The sequence below is a fragment of the Rhinolophus hipposideros genome (assembly GCF_964194185.1).
Source record: "Rhinolophus hipposideros genome assembly, chromosome: 24".
Taxonomy (NCBI): Eukaryota; Metazoa; Chordata; class Mammalia; order Chiroptera; family Rhinolophidae; genus Rhinolophus; species Rhinolophus hipposideros.
The window spans coordinates 7,882,828-7,910,504 of NC_138070.1; the positions used below are offsets into that span (position 1 = coordinate 7,882,828).

The 27,677-nt window shown below is 49.4% G+C and overlaps 1 protein-coding gene across 1 annotated transcript; it reads right to left on the reverse strand.

The window, feature by feature from the left end:
- Positions 1-74: 74 nt before the first annotated feature.
- SLC8B1 (solute carrier family 8 member B1) lies at positions 75-20,012 on the reverse strand. Its single transcript, XM_081036541.1, has 16 exons — positions 19,913-20,012; positions 17,979-18,223; positions 15,283-15,435; positions 15,139-15,191; positions 14,931-14,988; positions 14,680-14,785; positions 14,429-14,596; positions 13,351-13,458; positions 12,865-12,924; positions 12,452-12,582; positions 10,332-10,473; positions 7,479-7,600; positions 5,612-5,765; positions 4,940-5,020; positions 3,422-3,486; positions 75-1,285 (listed from the first exon to the last, which is right to left on the reverse strand). The coding sequence occupies exons 2-16, from the start codon at positions 18,132-18,134 to the stop codon at positions 1,088-1,090; spliced, it is 1,755 nt and encodes a 584-aa protein (XP_080892667.1). The 5' UTR covers positions 18,135-18,223; positions 19,913-20,012; the 3' UTR covers positions 75-1,087.
- Between the last annotated feature and the right edge of the window lie 7,665 nt (positions 20,013-27,677).

The following is a 27,677-nucleotide window of genomic DNA, read 5'->3' on the forward strand; positions in this document are numbered from 1 at the left end:
AGCCATGGGACCAAGCCCCCGTCACCTGGCCCAGGTAAGGCAGATCTGGTAAGAACTAGCTGTATGTCCTTTTTCTGTATATTTGAAATATTTAATAACGTTTCATTGGTAAAAAGACGGCTGAATCCCTTTACTGTCAGCATAAGGCAAGCGGGCAAACTTTTACTGAAGAGACAAGGTTACTGGCAGCAGGAAGGTCCTGAGGGGTGGGGGGCACTGCTCGTCCTCCCCAGAGCTTGTAGGCATTGGAACCCCAGTCCACGGCTCCCCTGAGGTAGGCACAGGGCACAGACTGACTCCTAGTTTGCAGCTAGGGAAACCCAAGGTTCAGGCCACAGTTAGCCAAGAGCCAGCAGGCAGTCGCAGAGATAACGGTCTAGAGCTGTGCCATCCAATGTGGCTGCCACAAGTGGTGCCATCGCGTTCCATAAAATATATTACCATTAATTTCACCTGTTTCTTTTGGCTTTCTTTAATGTGACTGAAAAATTTAAAATTAGGTCTGTGTCCCACGTGCCGTTTCTGTTGGACGGTGCAGCTCTAGAAGTCAGCCCACATTGGCCTGAGGCCCACGGCACGCACACAAGGTGTTCTATCCACGGGGTCCCAGTCGCCCTGACTCCCTAAACCCCGCTTTGGCATCTGTTTGAGTCCTGAGGAGAAGATGCAGGAAGGCAGCAGGGCACACAGAGGGGGAGGGGCCAGGGCGTGGGCCTCTGTAGTTGCCTCGGGCCCTGAACATTTTGCAGGTCTTCCAGCACCAGCCTGGAAGGCACCCAGTCATCCTCTTCACCCCAAACCCCAACCTTCGTGAGCTTCTGGAGGCGATTCAAGGAAGTGTTTTACCTCCTGCTTGGAGCTGCCCACCCACAGTGAAGCCCAGTCTCCAAAGTCCCAGACACGAGGCTTAGTGCTTCTCCCTGAACGCAGCGGCACCTGGGAACCTGCAGTAGAGAGAACAGCTCCGCAGGGCCCACACCCCATTCACTGCAGGCTCTGCAGAAGGTCCGTCCGGCTTCCATCTTCCGTCTCCCTGCCTGCAGTGACACCTCCCGACCAGCAGGTGGACCTGGACACTCGGAATCACTCACATACTCTTCAAGTGAATCACCCCAAATTCCGTGAGCAGGGCCACCACGAGGAAATTCGCGTAGAAGAGGAGCAGGCAGAAGCCATATACTTTGTTCAGCTGGAAGCACTGCAGTGGGACCGAGACCAGGGAACAGACGAGGCTGAGGCCCAGGGCGCCGGCCAAGACCCACACCAACAGTCCGTCTGGCTCCAGCTGCAGGGGACAAGGCGGGGGTCACTGCAGCCAACAGCCAAATGGATGTGTGAGGGCCCCTCGCTAGGGGCCAGTGAGGGACTTTGCACGCAGAGCCCAGGGCCTGCCCTGCTGGATGGCATACCCCGTCTTGAAGTTCAATGTTCTAAGTCACCTAGTTTGTGGTAAGTAGCTATGGCAGCCTTAGGAAATATATATAATACATATGTATAATAATGTTTCCTGTATATATTTATATAGATAGGAAATATGTATCTATATCTATATATTTATCATGAAGTTGTTGAAAAATTCTCTAGCAATACAGAAGAGTAGAAGGAAGTGAAACTGCCCCCACCCCACTTCTCTTCCAGATACAGCGTCTCTCTAACATATATCAAGGATTTCACAGTAGGTACGACGCTAGGTGTTTTACACACCGTAACCTCTCCTCTTCCTATTATCACCAATCCACAGATGAGGAACTGAGTAATTACTAAGTGACAGAGCCCACATGGAAGTCCCTGCGCTTACGCAATACCCCATCCTGCCTCCCCATACAGTGACATACATACACGCGTCTGTGCGAGGACACATGCATATAGACTACATCAAATCGGAAAATAGAAATGGGATCATCCAACAGGTGACTGTTGAAGAGCGGCCTGTGTTTGGCACCCAGCAGTACTCTGTGGATGTCCTTCTTGGATGACCTTCCATGGTGCCTAATGTCTTACTGAATTATCGGCAAGAGCATTTTCTAAATGCAACACAAAGGTGGTCAGATGCAGGCACACACACACACACACTACAAGGAACAAGAGAAAAGAAATAGGCCCCTCAGGGGGCCAACCCTAAAGCCTCATTATCTGGAGCTGCCTGAGAATCGATAATGAAAGGAACCTATTAAACCCATGAACAGTATAAACAAAATTTGCGGAGGGTGTTTATCTTTTAGAAAGCAAACTTTCCAAGCAGGAGTAAGTACCTATTTGCTGCTGGGCGTGGCCACTGGGAAAGACATCCCTGCTGACAGCTAATTACAAGGCAGCCACAGAGTCTATTCAAGACCTAGATGCCTCTGGGAGAAAGAGGGGGGGGACTTTGTTCCTCAAGAACAACACCTTTCAGCTTGGGGGGAACATTCCAAGTACTCCCCCACCCGCATTCAGTGCAGAGCCTTAAAAACATCCCCTCGGCCCCATCCCCTCCCGGTCCTAATCTTTCCCTTGTTTGGTCTCTGAATTCAAATCCTTCACAATAGAGACGCTGGGATGGGACTCACGCCTGCTGCCTTGGGTCACTCTGCCTTGCAGGGGCTGTTCTTTGCCCTGTGCAATATTTTAAAATAGAAAATGTTTACCTGGGAATCTTGATTTCTTCTTCTCCAGAAAATCTGGACTATCTGGCCACACGAGGCCTTCCTGAATCCCCACACATTTCGGTTACCTGCCTGCTGGCCCCTTGAGGTGTCTAAGCTGCCCACCTTGTTAGAAAAGTGTCCCACTTTCATAAGTCCCCAGAGAGCTTCTCTAAAAATGCAGATTTCCAGCCCCTACCCCCTGGAATGCCTGGACCAGGAGGTCTCATGCACTCCCCTCTCCCCCCAGAAATGCTCAGGCACCCTCTATCCCTCACTGTGTTCCAGAACCTTCTCCCGACCACTCTGGGGCTGTCTTCAACAGACGGTGTCATCGTCCTCTCTCTCCTTTTAGCCCGTACTCTGGGCAGTTGGGATAAGGTGTTCAGCCTGGCCGCATACATGCTTATCCAGGAAGCTGGGTGGGGGTGGGGGGTGGGGAGCTGTTATCACCCCCATTTCACGGGTGAGGAAACTGAGACTCAGAGATGTCCTAATTCACTTAAAATCCACAAGAGACTTAACTGATGGGACCTACACCCGAATTCAGGGTCTTCCTGCCCCTTCCACCAAAGCTACATTTTTGTTAGTCTGTGAATTTGTAAGGAATACATTTTTCAACCCTACATGCAAAATATTTGAAAGCTGTTCTACAAGTCAGACTTGTCACAAATGCAGAGACGTCCTCTCCCAGGAAGTATAGTGCTCAGATGTGAATGGTCTCCCGTCCAGAGGACCGGAAGAGGAGAGGGAGAGCATTACAAGGAGGTCCCTTGCAGAAGCATGTGGCTACTCACCTTCACCTCCACGTGGCCCCTGGAGAGCTGCAGCAGGCAGCCCAGTCCCACGCCCACCAGGATATCTGCAGCCTGGCTCAGGAAGTCCTCTGCAACAACCATCCCGTGACCCCGACCACATGGCCCGTGGGCTTTCTTTATAATCTACACCCCCCCAAAAAACGACCCTACCCAAGAAGACCCTATCCAGTTTTAGCACCTCTAAGAAGGTGAGTGTCCAGTGTATGTTTTGCACTCGACGGATCAAATGAGGTGACAGAAATACTCGGTACCTGGTAAGCACTCAGTAGATGGAGAAACTGAGGCTAGGTGAGGTGAAGTGACCGCCCATGGTCCGTTGGCGGACTGGTCATAGAGCGTGGGTCAAGGCCACCTCTAGGGGTGGTACAGGAGACACAGCTCCAGGCCTAGTTCCCTCCTTCCCACCCCAACCTGAGAGGTCAGGAGAGCCCAAAAGCCAGGGGCAGGTCGCAGTGGATACAAAAGGGCCACTGGGAGTTACGAATGGCAGGCACACCACATGGTCCCGGCCAATTCTGACTGTGTTGTGCCAGCTGCCCGCCCTGCAGCTCACCCACCGGCCGCTTCATTGTGGAGCTTGGGGAGGGCTGCACTTTAAGTGCTTTTAAATAATACCACTTTATTTCCCAACCAACAATATCTACCACTTGTTGAATCTGTGCCATGTGCTGGGAACTATCCGGGAGCTTTACCTCATTACCAGTCTTCACCCCAACCTCTTTTCATTGACAGAGGAGATCGCTGACTAGGTCGTGTGCTATGCAGGGAGAGGCGGCACGTGGCGGCGCTAGGAACTGGACGCCAAGACTGTCTGGTCTCCAAGCCCTTTCCTTTTCACAGCCCCACCTGCCTGGCCCTGTCTTTTCTATATAAACCAAGGGCTGGCAAATGACAGCCTGCTGGCCAATCCTGTCCCCTGCACACTTTTATGAATAAAGTTTTATTGGAACAGAGGGACGTCCGTTCATTTACGTCCTATGGCTTTTTTTCACACTAATGGCAGAGTTGAGTAGCTGCAAAAGACATGTATGGCCCACAAAGTCTAAAATATTTAATTTCTGGCCCTTTGAGAAAAGGTTTGCCAACCCTGGACATCTATAGACTATGATATCTACATTTGATCTTAGCCAAAAGGCCGAGAAGTGATAGACTATGATATCTATAAGCAAGAAGGAGAGGGTCTTCCACAGGGCACATGGCTCAGTGTGGCGGCATCTGCTGGTAATGCCATCACCGTAACAATATCTGCCAGCCACTGAGCACTTAGCAGGGGCCAAGCATTTCTGTCACTTCATTCAATCCTTACAACTACCTTTCCGAGGTCAGTTGTATCAATAGCCCCATTTTATAGCTGAGGGAGCGGAGGCTCCAGCAGCCAAGTCACCTGCCCCAGCTGTGGAAGGGAGAGCCAATCCCCAGGGTGTGCATGGAACACACCCATGGCTCTCAGAGCCTGTGCCACCAGCACTGAGGCTCAGGCGGCCCCATGAAGGATACTGAAGATGATACCACCAAAACAGGCTGAGAACGCCATCCGCGGGTAGCCCTGGCGGGCCAACGTGAAATCAGAGAAGACATCTGCATGGAAATGAGAGGTCTTAAGTGGTGAGTGGCTTCCCCGGCCCTCCTTCATTCTTACCCACAGTCATTCAGTCAACAAACATGGATGAATGCCCCCTGGGTCTGGGTGCTATGGGAGAGAGGCCACAGCATCCCATAAGACACATGCCTCTTTAATTCCTTTTACCCTACTCTTTTGCAGCAGGGACAATTTTGTGGGTGTGACATGCCACCACCAAATTTTCCCCCAAGTCCTGTCTGCTGCTAGCACACACCTCCATGCAAATTAGAAAAAAGTACCCAAAAAGGTGAGTGAAAGGAGAGCTAGATTTTGCCCCCCCACAGCTAGATTTTGGATGCTCTTGTGCAGTGAACAACCTGGCCAACCGTACTTGGCAGCTGTAGCTAAAGAAGGATGATGTATGTATGTGTGAATGCCTACACATGCCACACACCCATGGTGGGCTGCAGTGGGCTCCAATGTTTTGCCTAAACTCTGGGGAGCCACTGAGTGTCCGTGCATCAGAGAGTGGGAAATAGGCTGGGCTTCTACTACACATAATTCTGGCAGCTGTGCTCAGGCCAGCACCCCACCCGGCCCTGACTCACCTCCGATGCTGTTTCCCCAGGCCAGCAGCGTGAGCCCCAGCACAGTGTTGCTCAGCTGGAAGACCACGCCCAGGGACCGCAAGATGTTCACCACCTCTGTAGCAGCTGCATTGATCCACAGGGCACTGGTCAGGAAGCCCAGGAAAGCAAAGAGCTGGGGGCGAGGTGGGGGGAAACAGTGTGCTGATAGGACCAAGGCCAGCCCCCAACAGGGACATGACCTCGATTCCTCATCTGGAAAATGGGATGGTAACAGTACCTACCTCATGAGGTTGTCATGACCATAAAATGAGTTAACAGACGCAAAGCAATGAGAGCCTGCCATGCAGTAAGTGCTCAGGAGAATGGCAGCTCAGGATTACTATTTTGTCAAGAAGGGGGTTCATCATAGTTTTCATCAGATTTCCAGTCTGTGAACCTATCACCCCAAAAAGAAACTCCATACCTGTTTCCCATCCCTTCAACCTTCACCCCAGCCCCTGGGAACCACTACTCTACTTCCGGTCTGTATGAATTTGCCTACTTTAGACATGTCATATAAATGGCCTCATTTATTTATACAATATGTGGTCTTTTGTGACCATGTATTCCCTTAGTACATTGTTTCCAAGGTACATCCATGCTGGAGTATCCATGTGTCGGGACTTCAAAAACTAGTAAGAGACACTGGCTGAAAACCATTTCTTTAAATGATCAATTTGCTGAAAATTCGACCCCCTTTGGGTTGGTACATCCATTCAGTTTCCAAAAATAAAATCTAAAATTTTGAAATCAATAAATAGTAACAAAAATTAAAATTTCTGGTAAACTTTTGAAGAAAAAGTCTCTGGACAAACTGCCTTAAAAATTCATGTAATGTACAGCATAGGGAATATAGTCAATGTAAATGTTGAATAACTATGGTGTACACCTGAAACTAATGCAATATTGTATGTTAGCTATATTTTAATAAAAATATTTTCAAAAGAAAAAGAAAAAAAAATTCCTTAGAGTGCTGTTGAGTGGAGAGAACGGAAAAAGACACTCACCAAAACCAAACAATTCCATCACTGGAATGCAATCGTTCGGAAGCCAGGTGCTTTCTGGTGAATAGAGTGGAAAAGAGTCTGGAAGATCTTCCATGAGGTCAGCATACCGTTACCATTTGACCCAGCAGTCCTACTCTTAGTAATACACCCAAGAGAACATTTCAATGGATACACAAAAGGTATGATAGCCACACAATGAAATGTTACTCAGCCATGTAAAGGAACTACTTACTAACACATGCCGCAACGTGGCTAAGTTTTAAAAACATTTTGCTACTAAGTGAAAGAAGCCAGTCGCAAAAGACCACATATTACATGATTCCATTTATGTGAAATGCCCAGAACTGACAAATCTATTGAGACAGAAAGCAGATTGGCAGCGGCCAGGGACTGGAAGAAGAAGGGGGTGGGATGTGCCTGTTGGACATGGGGTTTCTCTTGCGGGTGATGAGAGTGCTCTAAAACGCACGTGATGATGGTTGTACAACTCTGTAAATATACAGTTGACCCGTGAACAATATGGTTTTGAACTGAGCAGTTCCACTTAGAAGTTCAAGGTTCAACTGTACTAAAAATCACTGAACCGTATACTTTAAATGGGTGAATTTTATGGTATGTGAATTACATCTCAATAAAATAAAGCTATTACCAAAAAAAAAAGAAAAAGAAAAAAAAGGAAAAAGGAACTTGAACAGGTATAAAACCCCTCAAAGTGGCTTTAAAGACCTGTCATTGTGGAAGGTGATTACTGGCCTAACTGCCCCCGAGGCATGGTGAGGACACCTGCCTCGGAGACCTAAGTGTCCCCTGTCCCAGCTTGGAGACCCCAGGGTTCTTACCCAGTGAAGCCTGGGGGGCTCGCTGTTAGATGTGGCAAAAAACGTCACGGCAGCCAAGGCTGTGCCCACAATCACCACCACACCCCAGACGGGAAAGAGGCCACCTATGTCATAGACGCCATCTGCAGAGGGACAAGAAAGAGAGCTGGTACTCTCCACAGCTTCAACTCAGCACCTCCTCTTGCAACCCCTCCACCCCAAGAATGACTGAGGGGGCCTAGGGCAGAGGCCCACAAATACAACCCACTTGCACTCACCTGTTTGGATATAAGACAGATATCTCCTACGTACCCAGCCCTGTCCTAGGCACTTCAGGGGGACAGAGAAATTAAAGACACAGCCCGTCCTCACACGAGTCACACAGGAAAGAAAAGACAGGCGTGAAAAAACAAGACTCTCTCCAGCTTTTTGTTGTGGAACTGGGATGGATGGGGATAATAGCTAAGACTACTCACCAAAGTTATCATTTGCCACGCTCATGGCAGACATCGCTTATCAATCATGATGCTTCTGTCCAACTGAGCTTCAAGGCGGCACCCTCCAGCCAGACATTACTAATGGACGGGCATCACTCCACAAGATGAACTACAACAAACCCAACCTTCCCTACTGATTCTGGAGCCCAGCAACCGATCTCTTGAAAAATCCATTCTACAAACCAATGCACTATAAGGCTTCACATTGAAACACTAACGGGAAGAAACCCTGCAGGCAGCAGAACACTCTGCACTGGTCTTAAAGGCCATGGGTGGTTTGACAGCCCAGACACGTGCAACAAGGCTTTCCTTTTGTTCTTTCTTTAGTCTGGCTCATTGGCTCTCAAACGTCATTGGCCATAAGATTTATGTGAGGGTGCTGAATACACAAAATCATGTCCACAATACATTATGGGTGATTTCCGGCGGGAGGGAGGCGTGTAATTTTGAATGAATATGACTTTCACCAGTAGTGTTGGTTTTAGTACCTGATGCCTGGGTGAGAGGCCCTTTCTCTGTATTTGCCAAGCCTGTGCTAGAGGAATTTTAGGAGGTGACTGGAGCAGGGTTGGTCGGGAGGGCTTCTTGGAGCGCAGAGATGAGCTGCTTTGTGGGGCAGGGCGAGGGGCAGGCAAGAGCTCCGTGGGAAAAGGGAAGCGTTGGGTGGGAAGGAATTGAGCAGGTTCATGCCAGCAATAGCAGAAAGAGGGCTGGGGAAGGCAGCTGGCTCAAAGGATAGCTGGGGGACAGGGACTTTTTCCCAAGAGACACTGGGGAGCCATCGAAGGTCTTTGAACGAGGGGTGACCATAACACGTGAAAAGTGGCACTTTAGAAAGATGGTTCTAGGAGGCTGAAGGATGGCAGTGAGATTGGGAGGCTCTGCCAGCTGACACCCCTTGAATCATGGTACCCCCTCAGGAAGGGAGCTGAGTTTGGGGGTTCTCGCTATCTAGTGCTCAGCCCAGAAGGGGGTCACAAATGCTTTCGCCTGAACCAGTCTTTCCCTAGTGTAGACCTGCTACCCCTCGATGGTGTTGGGGTACGGGGACAAGACACTAAGTACCACAGGATGCCATCTCAGGGAAGGCGGTACTTCTTTAATTCTCTCCCTGTGATAAGGAGAAAGTCTCTATTTGGCGCTAATGGGTCTGCGGCAGCTTGAACACCTGCTAAATGCCTTATTTAACAAAGGCTCCTGGCTCAGATGCTTTACTTTTATTGTGTTTATTTTTGCTGTTACCTTGAATTTATGAAAAATGATGCCAGTTTCCTATGGACGCAGGTGTTATAGTTTCCTTTGCAACAAATTTAAATTAAAAAAAAAAAGCTGATTTAAAAAATATGTATTATAGGATAGAATAGGAGAAAAATCAAGAGATGGTTCGTGAATGACGGTTTGGGAACTACTCTTTTAAGAAGCCACAATGATTGTGAAAGTAAGTCTTTGGGTGGGAGAGGCAGGGCTTCCCAGCTCAACAGACAAGGGACAGCTGTGACCAACCAGGCAGCTGGTACCCATAAGGGGCACCCTTCTCAGTTTCCAGGGTCACACTGGGCCCTGAAATACTCCATCACCTGCCTCCAACTCTCCTTCCTGGGTGCCTGTGTCCCCCTATGAATCAGGAGAGAAATTCACAGGGACTTTGACAGCTGGTTCATCCTGACACTTAGAGCAAATAACACCACATCTGGCCATGCGTTTGCCATCAGAGCCCTACCTCCACCTCCAGGTGCCCAGGAGCCCAGCTGACAGAGACAGAAATGGAAAGCATGAGATACTAAAGTTAGACAACAGGAAGAACCTGAGTGGTAGGAGTTAGAACATGCCTGACAAGACTGGCAGTTCTTTACCCAGAGCCGGTCAGAAAAGAAAAGGACAGCCCAGAGCACACAGAGAAAACTCAAATGCCAGTGGGGACCAGCCAGCTCACACAAACAACGGAAGTCATTCACCCACGTCACCTAGTAGGCGATGGAGGGGCCTGTGATGAATCAGGCAGCAGGTACCCCCACCGGGGGTGGGGGTGCCCCTCTCAGCTCCAGCAATTTTGCCTTCAGGAATGTGGCCCAGGTCCTTAGAAGCCCAAACTTGGATTCTGAGATGACATCTCCAATTTTTTTAACGCAGGCAAACAAGCCAGAGAGGGCTGGAATCTGTCCAAGGGCCACCAGTTTGCAGCCTCCGTCTGGAGCCCATAGGATTGGACCAACTGACCGCAGGAGGCTGGCGTCCCCGATGGCGCGAGCACATATTAAGTGCCTGCTGTACGTCCAGGATTTTGCCCATGGCCTGGAGCCCCCTGGTGTGGTTGAGAAGAAAACTCTAGAATGTGGGGAGGAGGAAGGTGGGCTGGCCTGGGGGAGGGGATACTCACAGGCTCCCGACTGCAGCGTCAGGACCAAGACCAACGGGCTTATCACCAGGTGCAGGCAGTTGAGGGGCCGTTTCCAGTTTCTATCTTCCTGGTCAGGGTCCACGAGGGGGACCGTGAGGAGCAGCAGGAACTCCACGGGCAGCTGTCAAGTGTCCAAAGACGGAAGGGTGTCGCCAGGGAACTCAGCCCCGAGCTCAGTTTCTTAAGAACGTGGCTGTTGCTGAAGCACCAACTGTGTGCCTGGGCTACATGCCTGTGGCAGGCTCCTAGTGCTGCTGTAACACACTGTCGTCACGTGCTAAGTGCCTTCAAACACCACATTTATTCCCTTCAGGCTCTGGAGGACAAAAGTCCTAAACTCAAGGTGTCGTCAGGGCCGCACTCCTTCTGGAGGCTCTCAGGGAGACTGTTTCCTGGCCTTTTCCAGCTTCTAGGCGCCACCTGCATTCCTTGGCTCGTGGCCCCGAGTCACCCCAGACTGGGCTCAAGATCCCGTCTCAAGATCCTTAATCACATCTGCAAAGTCTCTTTTTCCCCATCAGGTCTGGGAATCAGGATGGGGACACCTTTGGGGGGCGTTTTTTAGCCAACCACAGCACCTCTTTCACTAATCCTGACACAACTACAACTCCGTGCATGGGAACTATTATTTTCCCACCTTCCAGAGGAAGCTGAGGCTCAGAAAGGTTAAGGAACGTCTCCAAAGCCACACAGATGGGGATATGAAGCTGGGATTCAGGGCCAGCTCTGACTGACTCCACACCTTGTATTTTTAGCCAATAACTAAATTAGTAATAACATTTACAGAGTGCTTACTATCTGCTAGGCACCATACTCAGCCTAGTATAGGCTTTTTTTAATAAACTCACATAGTAGTTTATTAAATTGTTACAACCACGGAGGTAGGTTGGATACTGTTTGTAATTCTTAACAGAATTAAATACCCACACATTTTGTCAAGTGACTACAAATGTTGCAGAATGTGTTTCCCTGTCCCACTGATGTTGAACTTGGCCATGTCACTTCCTTTGGCCAATGGGCTGTTGGTGACTGTGATGTGAACAGAGGCTTAAAATGTGCTTGTGGGGGCAGCCGGTTAGCTCACTTGGTTGGAGAGCAGTGCTCTTAACAACAAGGTTGCCGGTTCGATCCCCGCATGGGCCACTGTGAGCTGTGCACTCCACAACTAGACTGAAACAACTACTTGATTTAGAGCTGATGGGTCATGGAAAAACACATTTAAAATAAATAAAAGTTTGAAAAACAATGTGCTCGTGAAGTTTGCCTTGGTCTCTTCTGCCAAGAAAACAGCACCGTCCCAAGTATCCACAGGCCCAGAGGGAGACGTGGGTCAGACCTGAACACCAACCACACCCCAGAGGGCCCATAAGCCCTTGAATGAGAAAAAAAATATTGTCATCATAAATCAATGAGAGTTTGAGGGTCATTTGTTACGCAGCATTGTTGCAGCGATAACTTACTGCTACAACTACTCCAGAAGAAAGGCACCATCATTATCCCCATTTTATAGAGGGGGAAACTGAGGCTCACAGAGGTGAAGTCACTTGCCCAAGGTCATGACGCAGCCAGAGCCACCGTGGGGTTCAAAGATAGTTCATTATTTTCACATGATGGAGGTTTCCAGGTTATCTCCAGGAGCAGAGAGGGCTGTGAGGTGGTACCCCGACTTTTTGTTCTGGAGGGTGGAAGGTAGCTGTAGCTATGCCTTGTACACCAGCCTGGGGAGCCCTGCTCATCTTCAGAACTCAGAGGACATTCAGCCCAGGCAAGCAACAGAAAAACTCAATCTTGTTCTCACTGGAACTCACCTTGACCCACTCCCTGACCCCAGCCCCAGTTCCCCACCCTCACCCAGTTAGGAGGGGTCCCCTCTTCCTCCTCTCTCTCTGTCTCTGCACAGATGCTCTCCTTCTCCCATGGGGGGCAGAGCCCCAGGTCAGGCCATCAGCCACACTCAATCACTCAGTGTCCCCATCAAGTCCCAGCTTATCTAATTCTGAGAGGGTCTCAGCGGGCCCCCGTCCCCCTCATTGAGCTAGACAAGATTGAGTGGCCACCGTCATGAAGCTGGGAGCCCAGTTCCAGGTCCCCCCTCCTACCTTGAACACCTTGAGGACCCTCCAGTATGCCGGCTTGTACCTCCACTTCCTGTAATCCAGGGGGTTGAGTGCCCGCACTAGGATCTGAGCTGTGGTCTCCTGGTAGAACAGCAGCGGCTGGCACTCTTCCCCTGGGTGTACAAGGTGGGGAGGGACAAGGTCTGTGGCTGGCTCAGCCTCCAGGAAACGCTTTCCCCTTGCACCAGCCCTCCCAACCCTTGGGAAGAAGGAAAACCCCAGTGCCTGGCAGGCGGCAGACACACCCGGCCCACAGCTCAGCCAAACTGCAGTGAGAGGAGAGGCTGGTTAGTGGCCTCATTCCTGGGGCCTGGGTGGCCCCATCTCCCCACCTCTCCACCCTCAGCCCTGCCCTGGTCCCCCCGCCCCAGCTGGGCACAGGGCCCTAGACTCACTGTAGTCATAGCTGTTGGTAGTGGAGGACACCCGATCGTCCTCGGAATCTGAGGGCATCTCTGTAGGAGACAGGAGCGTGTCACGTGAGCCAGCCAGGGAGCCCACACTTTCCCCACCCTCATTCTAGGGCAGGTCCCCCTGGGACAGGGCAGCTTTCAGGGTCCAGTGGCCAGACCCTCTGTATTTTGGGTTTCTCAGCGATCACTGTGCACGCCCAGGAATTCTTACAGAGTGAGAAAGTCTAACTCACAAAACATTTTCAATTGTAATGATGTAGCTAGTAAACTTGGACAAAGCAAGCGATGAGGAGGCTTCGTTAGCACAGGCAAAAGCACGGAGGTGGGAGCCTGGTAGAATGAGTAGAAAAAGCATGAAGAGGAGACGGGCTACGGCCAAGGCCTCCCGAGACGTAGGGCAGCAGTGAAGGGTGCAGAGGACGCCGGCCTCCACGGGTCCTGTCTTGCCGGCTCAATTCCGACTCTTACCTGGAGTACCAGGCATGGAGTAGACCAGGCTTCTGCCCCGCTGCCATTGGTAGATCCAGGTACAGAGAACCACCGTGAACACATAGAACACGTACAAGCCTAGGTAACCTGCAGACAAGGGTGCAGGTTGTCACCAAGTGGCATCAGGGTCCAGAGAACAAGGGCTGCCCGCTCTATGGCTGGGACATGTTAGTGGTGGCTCTCAGCGTCCACCCAGCCCAGTACCAGTAGGTAAATGGCCATTGCCCAGAGCCTACTCCCCTGCTTTCCTTGGCCCGTCTTCCCTCCAACCCCACACCCTAACAATCCAGAAATCAGGAGATAATGCCTGATGCAGGGAGTGGCCCCCAGGACCCCATACGGGTGCTAAGGGTCCGTGTCCTGCTCTGTGTCCTGGGAGGCTGAGCCCAGCAGACTGCAGCCCTGAGCTCTGGCTGCACTGGGTTCAGCCAGTGGGAAGCTCGGCAGCAAATCAGGAGGCAGCGGGAGGGAGAGCGGCTGGGGTATTTCTTCCCTGCTCCCTCCCTGCTGTGGGGCCCCATCTCGGGCAGGGCCTATGACCCTCTGTGAGTGTCGCTCATGCTGGGTGGCACCAGCTCCAGGACTCCAGCCCTTGCTAGGTTCCAGCTACTCCATTCTCTGCCCCTTCAGGCATGGGGGCCAGGCAAGGGGGGAATGGCTCTCACTGTTGCTGGTCCCTGGGTGTCTGCACAGCTCAGTAACCCTTGTTGGTTTCCTTAATCCTCTGCACACTGTCCCTTCATCCATGTCACTTGAATCGTCTGACTGGAACGTGTATGCTGCTGGGGCCCTGACGGCCAAGCAGCATCCTGGCTCTACCGTTTAGTAAAATTTGAAATTGTGAAAATTCTGAGCCTTGCCCCTGGCTCTGCCTGTCCCCTTTGGTCAGCTGAACCATGTGTTCCCGTTTTCGCTCGAGCTGCCTTGAGTAGGCTTTCCATCATTTGGAACCAAAGAAGCCCTGTGTCCGTGCCCCGCTAACACCCTCTCCTGTCCTGCTGTGCCTCCCACCCCACCAGACCTGGGATGACCCCGCCCTGGACCTGTGGCTGCTCACCCAGGGCCCATGCCAGCGTGACCCTGCCGAGGTAGAGTGCGGTGAAGGTCAGGAACACGGCCACCATGTAGAAGATGATGTCCCTGAGGAAGGGCCTGGAGGCGGCCGTGAAGGGGCGCAGGATGGCAATGCCCCCGGCCACCACCGTGGTGACCAGCACGCCCGCACCTGGAGGAGAGGACACCAAGCTCAAGCCACCCTGCACCCCCTCCTCTGCCCCACACCCCCCAGCCAGGGCTGCTCGCTCGTACCAAACAGTGCCCCAAAGGCCAGGCTGGCTGTGTGTGGGTCCGAGAAAGCCACCAGGGCACTGAAGATGTCGGGTGCGCCGTTCCCAAACGCCAGGAAGGTGACGCCATGGGGGAGTGTGTCAAGGGGTGTCCCTGCAAAGGCCCCAGCCTGCCCAGGCCTTTCCCGGGCCATAAGCTGCCGCCCTGACTGCCAGCCACCCCCCTAACGACCCTCCTTCCCTCCAGGGAGCAGAACCTGAGCAAAAGGATACTGCCACATTGTGGGAAAGTTTGAGCATGGTGGAAATGGCTGACAAGTTAGGGCAGAAACTGTGAAAAAAAAAAGCAAAAGGTGAAGACTCCCCAGTGGGTGGTCCCCTGCTCCCACCCTTCCCCCAAACCTGGGATCGCCCAAATGTCAACCTCCCAGACTCCATGTTCCCATCTATCAGCTGGACCTGAGCCCAAGGTCAAACTCACAACTTGCCCGCCGTGACTCCCAGAATCAGAAACAGGTAAAGCAGCCAGAAAGCCTGGGGGAGTGGGGGCAGAGGGGAAAGGAGCGTTAAATCCGGCAGGTGCCCCCAGCCCCGCCCACCAGCTGCGAGTGGGGTGGGACCTCACATAGAAGGTGATGACGAGAGGGAGGAGGTGGGGGGGGAAGTGGCAGAAGATGCCTTCCAGGTAGTCCACGTAGCCCCCCTCGCTATGGCAGTCAGGGTTGGTCCGGATGAACTCACATCGGTCAGAGGCATTCAGGCTGCGCACGTCACGACACTGCAGGAGGGGAGCGAGGGGGGTGTAAGGCGTCGACACCCCAAGGGTGATTGGACCCATCTAAGCAGCCAGAGATGACCTCCTTCAGCCTGGCCTCTAAACCCTTCAGATGCCAACTACCCACATCAATTTAAAAAAAACAAAAAAAAAAACTCGTGTTTGAAATTAACAAGCAATTAATGAATACATGTTTGCTTTAAAAAAATAAACAACAAACAACAGATAACGATTTCTCAATTCCCCCTTTCGACCCCTGCTCTCCATCGTCCCACTTCTCCCCAGAGGTCCCTCCACAATCAAGTTGAGGCCGACCCTTACAGGCGGGAGTTTGGATGTTTCTAATTTTCCAGTAATACCGACAGTGAACTTCCTTGCACATGGCTCTCGGAGTATATCTTGTCAGAGAGCATTCTAGAAGTGAAAGTACTGAGTCAGAGCATATCCTACTCTAGCTTTCTCAGAGACCTAGGACTGACAGGCATACCTCATTTTACGGCACTTCACAGATATCACGTTTTTTACAGATGGAAGGTTGGTCTGTGGCAACCGTCTGTCAAGTGAGTCTACCGGCGCTATTTTTCCAATAGCATTTGCTCCATTAGTGTGTCTGCGGCACATGTTGGTAATTCTCGCTAATATGGGAAAGGGGCATGAGGACTATTTTTTGCAGAAGAAGGCATTCAGGGGTTGGCTTCCAAGCCTGCTGCCTAAATGCTCCAAGACACAAAACTCAGGCAGACGGTGATCAGTGACAGACCATGTGGACCATCCTGTAGTTAAGCCCAAGGCAAGTGAAACACAGGTTGTGCTTTACAGGAGCTAAAAACCAGCCTGCCCCTATTTTTCTTGCATCTTACTGAAGTTAAACTTACCATTGTTCTCCTGTTGTCCTTGCTCCCCATACCAGTGAATGTTCCGTGGAAGCAGAAAACACAGATAAACCCTAGCCCGGGGCATGGAGGGAGTCTCTCTTCCACCAGCAATTAGAGACCACCACTCTGTCTATGGGGGGCGGGGGCATTTGTTTCTAACTGCTAAATAAACTTATTTTAAAGTCTATTATCGGCTCACATTTGAATTCTTTCCTATGTGAAGCCAACGACGCTCTTTTCTTTTCCTGTAACATCAACCTATTTCACTTTTTCATCATCATTATGCAGTACAGGATAGTGTAAACAGAACTTTTCCGTGCAGTAAGAAACCTAAGGATGCGTGGGACTTGCTTTATTGCAGTGCTCCGGAACCAAACCCGCAATAGCTCCGAGGCCTGCCTGTACACATAACTTGTATACTTGGGAAGTATATGGAATACGAGCAGCAACATGGGAAGTGGAAAAGGGAAGAAGGCTAGGTTGAGATTTCCCAGTGGAGAAGGAGCTGGGTATTTATACTCCAACTCCTGTCAGTTATCAGAGAAGACTGCTGGGGAGGAGGGGTGCTAGTTTCCCAGCTTTTCCACCTACCATGCTTACGGGGGGTTCTGGAAAACGATGCTGGCAACTAGAAGTCAACAGAAACCCACCAAAACGGTAGGGTCCCAAGGATCTGGGCAGAGTCCTGACCGTGTCTGTTGCAGAGGGATAAGCATCTTAAACATCGATGCATTTTGCCAAAATGCCCTCTCCAAAGCTCTACTTATGTCCACTCCCACCAGCAACGGGAAATGAGCGTGCGTCTGCACTTGAACCAACACTAGCTACTGCAGTCTTATTCAGGCCAATTTGGTAGGAACATCCTTATTCAATTGCAATTCCTGGATGACTTGTGAAGGAAGTTAAGTGCTCTTTTCCTGTGTTAGTGGCCATTTGTATTCCTTGTCTCAACTGCCAGTTTTTTCAATTGGAATATTTGCCTTTTCTTATTGACTCTTATCCCTCTAATTCCATTCTCCCAGAGAAGCCAGAGAGATCCCTTGAAGAAATAAATCTGATTTTGACATCCTTCTGCTTAAACCCTCCATTGGCTCCCCACTATTGTAAAACAAATCTCACCTCCTAGCTTCAGCCTATAAGGTCTTTTGTAATCTGGCCACCACTATCTCTCCATCCTCTTCTCAATACTGTCCCCCTCACTCACCCTATTCCAGCCATTCTGGCATCCTCACTGCTATAGAAACATACTCAGTTTGCCTCAGGGTCTTTGCACCTGTTATTCTCTTCTTCCTGGAATGCTCTTCCCCCAGATATCTGTATAAGTGGCTTCTTTTCTCCATTCAGGGCTTGACTCAAAGGTAACTTCTTCATAGAAGCCATCTGTGACAACCCAATCCGAAACAGTTGGAAATATGCCCTCCCCAATATCACCTGACCCTATTATTTGCAGGATATTTAGCATCTTACCACCTGCATTTGACATGTTTACTTCTTTAACTGTCTTCCCAGGAGACTGTTAGCTTCGTGAGGAGAGGGATTTTCATCTCTGTTGTTGCCTGGTATATCCCAGGGGTCAGCTCAGTGCCTGGCACATAGCAGATGGCCAATAGCTCTTCGTTGATTGGATGAATATACCCCCACCAGATGCCAGCTTCCTGCCAGGATACTCACATCTGCCACAGGGGTCTGGTTCACACCTGAGGCTGGAAACTCGGGGCTGGTGTGCGTCCCTGTAGATGGGCCGCTGGCCCCGGACACTGTCCTCACCATCAGCAGCACACAGAGTAAACGCAGCACCCAGTGCAGATTCAGCTGTCTGCCGGCCATCAGCCCCCAGCCCCAACGGGGCCTGGCCTTCACACTCTGCTTCCTCTTCTGCAGTGTTTCAATTCCTAATGGCTGGCAGCTCCAGCAACCTGCAGGGTGTGGGAGAGAAAGAGGGACAGTGTCACTGAACACCCCAGGACCCAGCAGGAGGAGCCTGATAACTTTTTCAACTGAGAAATTGCCCATTCTCCTGCCCCCACCAAAGGAAAACCAATGTAGAAACCCCTATTCTGGATGGAGGTTACTGGAGGGACCCAGCCCCCCACATTCGGCAAACAGATTAGATATGCCCTTCTTCCTGTGTCCCCAGCGATATCTCCATGGAAACCTAGGACCCTCCTCCCTAGCCTGAATGAGAAGCTGGAAGCTGGAAGGGACTATCCTGAGATTGGGAATTCAGAGATTCTTGCCTCCAGGGGCTGGGTGGATGAGATAAACACAGGAAGTGGCCAGTGGTGGGGCCTGGGCAAATCCTCAGAACAACAGAAAAACACACTCCTGGGAGTGGATTTGGCCTCTGGGCCACCAGTTTGAGACTACTAAGCACACTGTTGTTCTATGTCTTACATTGAGCCAAGCACATAATGCCCACAACTTGTCAGGAGTGGGCACTACTATTACTTCCATTTTACAGATGAGCAAACTGGGCCACAGAGCTAGGTTCCTTCCTCACTCTCAGCTCCTGGGCTTTGCTTCCCTTATCTAGTTCTCAGAACAACTTTGGAGAGCTTATTGTCTCACCCCTTTTAGAGGAGGGAGCTGGGCTCCAAGGAGTTCCTTAACCTGCCTGCCTGAGGTCACAGAGTAAGGAGGTCACAAAGCCCACAGTGCCTCTGACCGGGAAATGGAGGCCCAGAGGGAAGTGAATTGCTCAAAGTCACACAGCCCGTTAGCAGATTCCGGCAGGACTCGGCCTTTTCCCTCAACATCGGGTGAAAACCGACTTCATTTTTATTCCAAAGAAATTAAACTGGGGGGGGCGGGGATCCTTGGCACATTAATTGCCTTTTTTTGGCTCTTCCACATGTTTAGATGAGCATGTTTTACTCTTGCCATCAAGAAAAACACAGTCCAGAAAACAACGTTGGTTGTTTTTTCTTTTGGTTTTTTTTTGCAATCCTTTGCACAGGCGTGTCTCAATGTCCTGGCTGAGGCAGGATGGGGAGGAGGCCCCAAGGAAGTAAAGGGGAGAGGAGAGGGGAGAGGTGCCTTGTCCCAGCGCTCTTTCCTCACCTGTTGACTCTTCCCTTTTCTGGTGTTCCCCTGAACTTCACTTGTCACCGACTTGGAAGTGCTAACATGGAATCAGAGGCTCCAGGTTTCCACTTCAGTCTTAGTCGCTTATGAGCTGTGCGGCCTTAGGGAGGTGACTTCACCTCTCTGAGCCTCTGATGCCTCGGTAAAATGGAGACAAATACCGGCCCGCCGGAGCACACAATAAGGGTTCAATAAATGCTCGCGGCTCTAGTGTCCCCAACTTGAGGGTCAGCAGGCTTCTCCTTTCTATGGGCCGCCGATTTCTTGTACTCATTCACAAGGAGCGTCTCCCGTGCGCCTGTCCAGTGCCCGGAGCTCAGACGCTCGCAAGTTCTGCGGACCTGATGGGAAGGGGCAGGGGCAGAAAACTGGGACTGCGACCACATTTGCGGCTGCGCTTTCTAGCTGCGAGACGCCGAGAACCTCAATGTGCTCCGTTTCCCAATCCCGACGGATGTAAGTTCAACTTCGGGTGCGGGGTCTTCCCGCGGCGTCCCAGGGGGCGGACAGGCTCCTCTTACCTTAGGCGGGGCCGTGGACCGTAACCTCCGAACCTGGACCCCACCGGGCCTCGCGGCCTTCCCGGCCCCGCTCGTCCCAGCGTCCGGGGCCGGATCCGGGTTTGGTCCCGGGCTCCCCCGGTCCGGCCCCGCCCCTTACACAGTCCCGTCCCAAGGACACGCCCCGGAGGGCTCGCCCCGCCCCTGTCCTTAAAGGCACCTGCTCCCCCGGAGGACTCGAGGGTCTGCCCCACTCGCTACCCCTCTTACTCCTCTGTCCATCCGTTCTGCTTTCGCACCTAAAGCAGAAGTAGAGATGACACCTTAGGGGTAAAGACAGCAGGTGGCCGGACAGGGGAAGTTAGGGGTGAAACTAAGGGGTTCTATTCCCGAGGAAGAGGTGGGAGAAGACTCCCAAATTCTTCTAGTACTCGAGGGTGATGAGGAGTATCGGAGAAGGTCCCAGGTGGGGAAAGCGCCACCTGACCCACAAATATTCCGCTCTCCTGCCTGAAACGCCTCTATTTGAGAGATCTCCTAATTGAGTTCAGCGTTTCTCTCTAGGAGCATCACTTTTAAGAGAAGAACAAAGGCAAATACTTGTAGGTGGAGACGGGGGTTTTAGTGATCTATGAGTCCGGGCCGACGTAGTCCTTCTCCCCAGTATCCCAGCCTCCTGGGGAGGTTCTGGTCATGTCTACCTTTCCTCCCGCTGGCCTGGGGAGAGCACAGAGGTCGGAACGAACGGAGGTGGTGAGGCTGGGGACCAGTGTGTCCTCGCAGGCCGCCCCTCCAGCCCTGTGCCCACCTCCACAGTTGGCATACATCGAATCCCACGCCTCTCTCTCCAAGTCAGCCTGCTTCCTCGTCACCTGCAGGACAGAGAGCCAGCTCTGAGCTGGGCCTGACTTCCTCTTTTACCCCCACCTCTGGCCTCGGAAATGCTCTCCATTCTCTGAACACCCTTACACATGGCCACACTTCTGCTCCTCTGAACCCCCTGCCCGCGATGCCAGCCCTTCCTTTCTCCACCTGACAAACTCTTACTCCTGTTGCCAGGCCCAGCTCCAATGCCACCGCCTCCAGGTGGTCTTCTGTCTCTTCCCTGTCTGCTGGCCACCCCGAGGCTTCTCACCTTCAGAGAGAGAGAGAGAGTGCGCGCACACCTCTAGTTCCCTACTTGATATGTTTGGAATCTCAGAGCATGGGGTTTCTGTGTGGCTTTCAGGAAACATTTAGACTCTCTGAGCCTCAGTTTTCTTCCTGTAAACAGGGTGACAGTAGTGCGTAACTCATGGTGTCCTTGCGGTATGAAACATAACACTGTGTAAAGCCTCAAGCCCCATGCCTGGTGCTGAGTAAACACTCCCTCAGTGGAAGGCATTGTTGCTGCTATTACTCCATTAATCCTACAATGTAGTGATTTACCTGCCTGTGTCCCCCACTGGGGGGGTGAGCCCACATCAGGGTGCAGGCCCAACTGGTCCCCAGGTCCAGGCATCCAGCACATGGACACCCCCAGCTAGTGTCTGCATTTGGGAATGATGGAGCCTGCTCTGGGTCCAGCTGCTTCCCACGTCACCTGCTTCCTGGGGAAGGAAATCCAGAATTGCTGAGTTTGGAACCTAAGCCCTCCTTCCCTAAGGGGCCCTTACTCTGGTGCTCAGGGGTCCAGCCAGGGTGAGAACTGATGTCATCATCCTAGGTCAGCAGGCAGACCACTACCTCCCTGTCTCCCTGGGACTGGAGAGGGAGCAGGAAAGGGGACAGAATGAGTGTCTGCTGAGAGAAGGCCAGAAAGCTTCAAGGAGAAGAATCACTGGGGACAGAGAGGGGAGAAAATTGGGGCCTGGGACACAGCCCTGGTTCCCTTCTGCTCTGGTGGACGTTGATCAGTGTTAGGGACTATTTGCGTCCCTGTTTGGGAAAGTCCATTTCGACATCACAGGAGCAGCCACGGCAGTCACTGAGATCCAGGTTCAAATCCTCGCTCTGCCATTTACTGGCTACTTGACCTTGGACAAGTCATCTCATCTTTTTTGAGCCTCAGTTTTCTCATCTGGAAAATGGGGCTAATGATGGCATCTATAGAGCACTCATAGGACTGTGGTCAGGATGTACTGAGATCATATATGTAAAACCCATAGCCCATTGCTTGGTACTTATAAAAGCTGAAGAAATGCAAGCTATTGTTATTATCATTGTTATTACTGAGAGTAAAAGGACCTGTCTGGTGCTCAGTAGGTGAAAATGTTGATTACCGTTCCTTGAGAAGAAGGATTTTGTGTTTGTATCACTTATCTATTGCTGCATAACAAACCATCTCAACACAAAGAGGCCTAATACAACGAAGTTTTTTGGGTGTTGTTGTTGTTGTTGTTTTTAATCTGTGAGGATTTCTGTGGGCCAAGAATTTGGGAGGGCTCAGCTGGACAGTTCCAATGCAGGTCTCTCATGTGGGTGCAGTCAAATGGTGGCTAGGCTTGAGCGCCTGGGCTGCCTGCACATTCCTGTTTCTTCGTGGAGTCTCAGGGCATTTCCTTGTGCTCTCTCGGCATGAATTGGTCTCTGGGCTTCCTCAGAGCATGGCGGCCTCAGGCAGCCTGACTGCTCAAATGGCAAAGCCAGGATGTGGGCCAGCTCACGGACCCATGCCAGGGTTCTAGGGAACAAAGCAGAAGGCGTATTGCCTTTTATGACTTAGTTGTGGAAGTGACACTGTGTCACCTAGTGTCACTTCCACTATAGTCCAAATTCAAGGAAAGGAAACACAGACGCTGCCTTTCAGTGGGAAGTATGTCAAAGCCACTTTGTAGGGAGAGCACGTAACACACAAGCTCTTGATGTATCTATGGAAAATGCAATCTGCCACGGGGCCTTAATCCACAAAGGTGACTAACGATGGATATTTAGGTGGCATAGTAAGCAGCAGCGGGGAGCTATATTTTGGACATAGGGGGAGAAAGGACCCTTAAATCCAATTGGGTGGAAAGCTGCCGACAGCATCACATGCAGGCTAGTTCTGTTCTCAGCCTCCAATGAACAAACCCAAAACCAATAAAATAAATAATGCCAGGGGGTGGGAGATGAGAGTAAAGGGGATCAAACATATGGTGATGGAAGGAGAACTGACTCTGGGTGGTGAACACACAATGGGATTTATAGACAACGTAATACAGAATTGTACACCTGAAATCTATGTAACTTTACTAACAATAGTCACCCCAATAAACTTGAATTAAAAAAAAATAATACTGCCTTTATTGAAGACTTAAATTTATAGTGAGTGTTCACAGGCTTTTCCCATCGAACAGTCTTGTGGGGTGAGGGCTACAGGGATCCCCATGTCACAGAGGAGGACAATTGAGGTTCAGGGAGATGAAGTGACCTGTCCCCAAGACACTCATTGGGAAGTGGCAGAAACGGGGTTTGCACCCAGGTGTATGTGACACCAAGTGGGTACCTTTCACCACCACAGCCCGAAGGTTCTCCATCGCCCAAAGGTAAGGCTACATGTGCCTGATACTCAGCACCCCTGTTCAGGGCGTAGGTGGCAGCTGCAGGAACAACGCAAGTACCTGGGAAAGCGCGATACTTGGAAGTAGTGGAAGTAGTAAGGCTGGAAGGGGAAATTAAAAGAGGAAAGAAAGAGAGAGAAAATCAGAACTTTCAGTCTTAGCACAAGAGTCTCGGAGACTTAGACGTTTCCTTAAGGTGCCTTAGTCTCACCTGCAACCAATGCAAGTTCCCTCTTGATCCTAGCAGCCCCGATACACTGCACCTACTTAAACCCCTCCAGGACAAGGGGCTCATGACCTCCTGTGGCAGCCCAATTACCGTCAGATAAATATCTGAAGGAAAGTGGGATTGCTGGATCATACGGCAGTTCTATTTTTAATTTTTTGAGGAGCCTCCATACTGTGTTCCATCGTGGCTGCACCAATCTGCAATCCCACCCACAGTGCACGAGGGTTCCTTTTTCACCACATCCTGGTCAGCAGTTGTTATCTTTCTTTCTTCTTCTTCTTTTTTTTATAATAGCCATCCAAACAGGTGTGAGATGATATCTTGAGATTTTCATTAACATTTCTGAAAAGGGTGTTTTTTGAGGGACTTCCCGGAGTGCAGACACTGCCAGGCTGGCCACTGCCACCAGCTGGATTTGCCTCAGTGGCCCTCCGGTGAAGGCCTGCCCAGCACTTGTGACTTTCCAGCATCCCTGACCCCCTCCGGGGGCCTCTGCCTGACCCTTCCCTGAGGCCTGGCCCCTCTCTCCCTCTCCTTCTTCCCCTCTCTCTGTTACCCTACCTCCTGGGGCACAAACCTTGCCCCAGCCTTGCACTACACTTGGCCCTGATCTTATTGCTGCCGGCTGTCGGTTATCTCTTCAGTACAGGAATGACACCGATGTATACATGCCTTCATGTGCGTAGAAAACATCCCAAGGACACACAGACCCATTTCCTGGAACTCTGGACTCTCACAATAATCTCCCTTATACCCCATCCTGCTTCCCCTGCAGTTGTCCCCATCTCAATGACCACGCCATCCTCCAGCCACTTGGGCCAAGTAAAACTGAAGTCCTCCTGGATTCTTTCTCTCCGCCCACCCCAGCCATTCCCTCAGCGAATCCTTCCCCGAGAATGACAAAAACTATATATCCCAAGTCTGACTGCTTTTCTCCTCCTCCATGGCCACCTTCCTGGCCTGAGTGCGCAGACAGCTTCAGGACTCCTTCCTCACTGTCTCCCTGCTTCTGCCCTCGTCATCACCACAGCTGCCACAGAGACCCTGTTAAAATGCCAAATCAGATCAAGTCCTACTCTGCTCAAAACGCCCCCGTGGAGAAAAGTTTGGCAAATCACTGTTCTCATAAGGGACTTGTAGCTAGCACATGTTAAAAAAAAAAACACAAACATCCTACAACTCAACAATAAATAGGCAAATAATCCATTAAAAAATAGGCAAAGGATCTGAACTGACTTTTCTCCAAAGAGATATACAAAGGCCAACAAGCGTATGAAAAGATGCTCACCATTATTACTCATTAGGGAAATAGGAACCGACGCTCTAAGATACTACTTCACACCCAGTAGGATGGCTAAGACTTAAAAAGATGGATAATAACAAGTGTTGGTAAGGATGTGGAGAACATGGAACCCTCCTACAGTAGTGAGAATGTAAAATGATGCAGCTGGTTTAGAAAACAGTTTGGCAGTTCCTCAAAATGCTAAATATAGAATTACCATATGACCCAGTGTATTAGTCAGCTTGGGCTGCCATAGCCCAAACTATAGGCCAAACAATAGGCCTTAAACAACAGGTCATTGTTTCTCACAGTTCCGGAGGCTGGAAGTCTAAGATCAAGGTGCCAGGATGGTTCATGGGTTTTTACTTAAGTCAGCTTTTCTAAGTACATTACTGTTATTATTTTTATGCTCATATTGTCCTAGTAGGAGCCCCTTCATGCCACTCTTGGCCCTTTTGACATATCTCCATCCTTCTATGAGTATCTCTTTGCTGTTCCAGACTTATCTTGTACTCTCCCTGGCCAGCGTGAAGTCAGCCATTTCTCCCAGGAGCTCTGGCTCTCTTTAGTGGAAAACAAGATCTGGGTACGACCGTGTTTCCCCAAAAATAAGACCAGGTCTTATATTAATTTTTGCTCCAAAAGACGCATTAAGGCTTATGTTCAGGGGATGTCATCCTGAAAAATCATGGTAGGGCTTATTTTCTGCTTAGGTCTTATTTTCGGGGAAACATGGTAGCTGTTCTCATTGTCACTATGACCTCTTAAAAGAACAGAGCTGGGAAATACATATGTACGAGTATGTTTCCAGATTTATCCACATAAATATGAAAAACCATGAGTTTCAGCCCAATACCACAATAATCTTCTGAAGCTATTATCCTATTAAAAAAAAGCCTGGATCCCACATCAGCATTCGATTTACTCATTTGCTCAATTTTACAATCAATACACAGAGAATAGTTTCAGAATTGCTACACCCATTCATTACACTTTGAAAAAACAAACTTATAACATAGAGCTCAAGATTCTTTCAGTATGGTTATATTATTTATTTAAAGCAAGTCAGGTTTATTTGTTTTTACTTATATTTAGTAACATGGATTTCCCCCATCCTGTTGATTTGTTTCTAGGTATGTAAAATATCAACACATTTTCCAAAGTCAAAACTATACAAAAAGATATACTACCGAGAGACGTATCATTCTCTCTCCTAACGCTCCCACCCCATTCTCACCTATCTCCTTGGGAAACCAATTTCATTAGTTTCTGGTTTATCCTTCCTGTGTTTCCTTTGCAGAAATTAGAAGATTCAAATAAATTTTATTTCCCCTTCTTTCTTATACCAAAGATAGAATACTATATATCCTTTTTTGTACTTGGCTTTTTCCAATTAACTCTATGTCTCCGTAATCACTCCAATTCAGTTTTTGGGAAATGTCCTCATTCGTCTTTATAGTTGCATAAAATTGCATTGTGTGGATGTTCCACAGTTATTTAATGGATCTCCTCTGCATGGGCATTAGGGTTTTTCCAATATTTTAAAATTACCAGCAACGCTGCAGTGAATAACCTTATGCGTAAGTATTTTGAAGTGGGATTGCTGAGTCAGAAGGTAAATGCGTAAGAAGTTTTGTTGGATATTATCCATTTACCCTCATTCCGCACTCTTACCTGTGATGCGTGTGTGCCCATTTCCTCAGGCTCGTGAAGAGTACATTGTCAAGCTTCTGCTTTTTATTTTTCTAAGCTGACAGGTGAGAAATGACATTTCAATGTAGTTTCCTTAAAAACTTTTTTTTTGAAAAGTAGTACAATTTCTGTGTAGCCTTTCCCCATTTTCTCCCAATGAAAACATCCTATATAACCAGAGTACAATGACCAAAATCAGGATATTAACATCAATACAATATTTTTAACTGAATTACAGACATCAATCAGATCTCACCAATTTTTACATGCAGTCATTGTTTTTGGTCTGTATTTCTACAAACTTGAATGAATTGATTGTTTTCCACAATTTTAAGAATCATTTTTATATCTGTTTTCATGAATTGTCCGTTCATATTTTTTGCCCATATTTCTATCTGGTTTTCACATATTTTCCCTCTTAAACTTTATAGATTTCTTTATAGAGTTCCTTATAGATTAGTGCTATTAGTCCTTTATCTATGATATATGCTGTAAATATTTTCTCCCAGTTTGTCAGTTGTCTTTTGACTTTGCTTATGGTGCTTTGGACACGGAAAAGTTAAAGAAAATTTTATGTAGTCAAATGTATTCATTTTTTAATTGCATCTGTCATTTTATTGCATTTTGAGTCATAGTTAGAAAGCCTTTTCCCACACACAAGTTATGGAGGAATTCACCCATTATTTTCTTCTAGTACTTGCAGTTTCACTTTTTACATTTAGATTCTCTTCATTTAAGAGTTTTTCTTGTGTATGGTGTGAGGAGTAGATCCTTCATCAAAAGAAAAAGAAAAAAAGGAGAGAGCATTTTTGGGAGTATTGGAAAAATTTGAATATAACCCTGTATTAGATAATAGTATTAAATGAATGAAAAATTTCCTGTTTTAATGGTATATTGTGGTTATGTGGGAATGTCTTTTCTCTTATGAGATATTTTCTCTTATGCTGTATTTAGGGTTGACACGTCACGATGTCTTCGATGAAGTCTCAAATGGTTGAGCAACATTATATATACATATACAACATTATATATACATATACAAAATTATGTATGCATATATAGAGA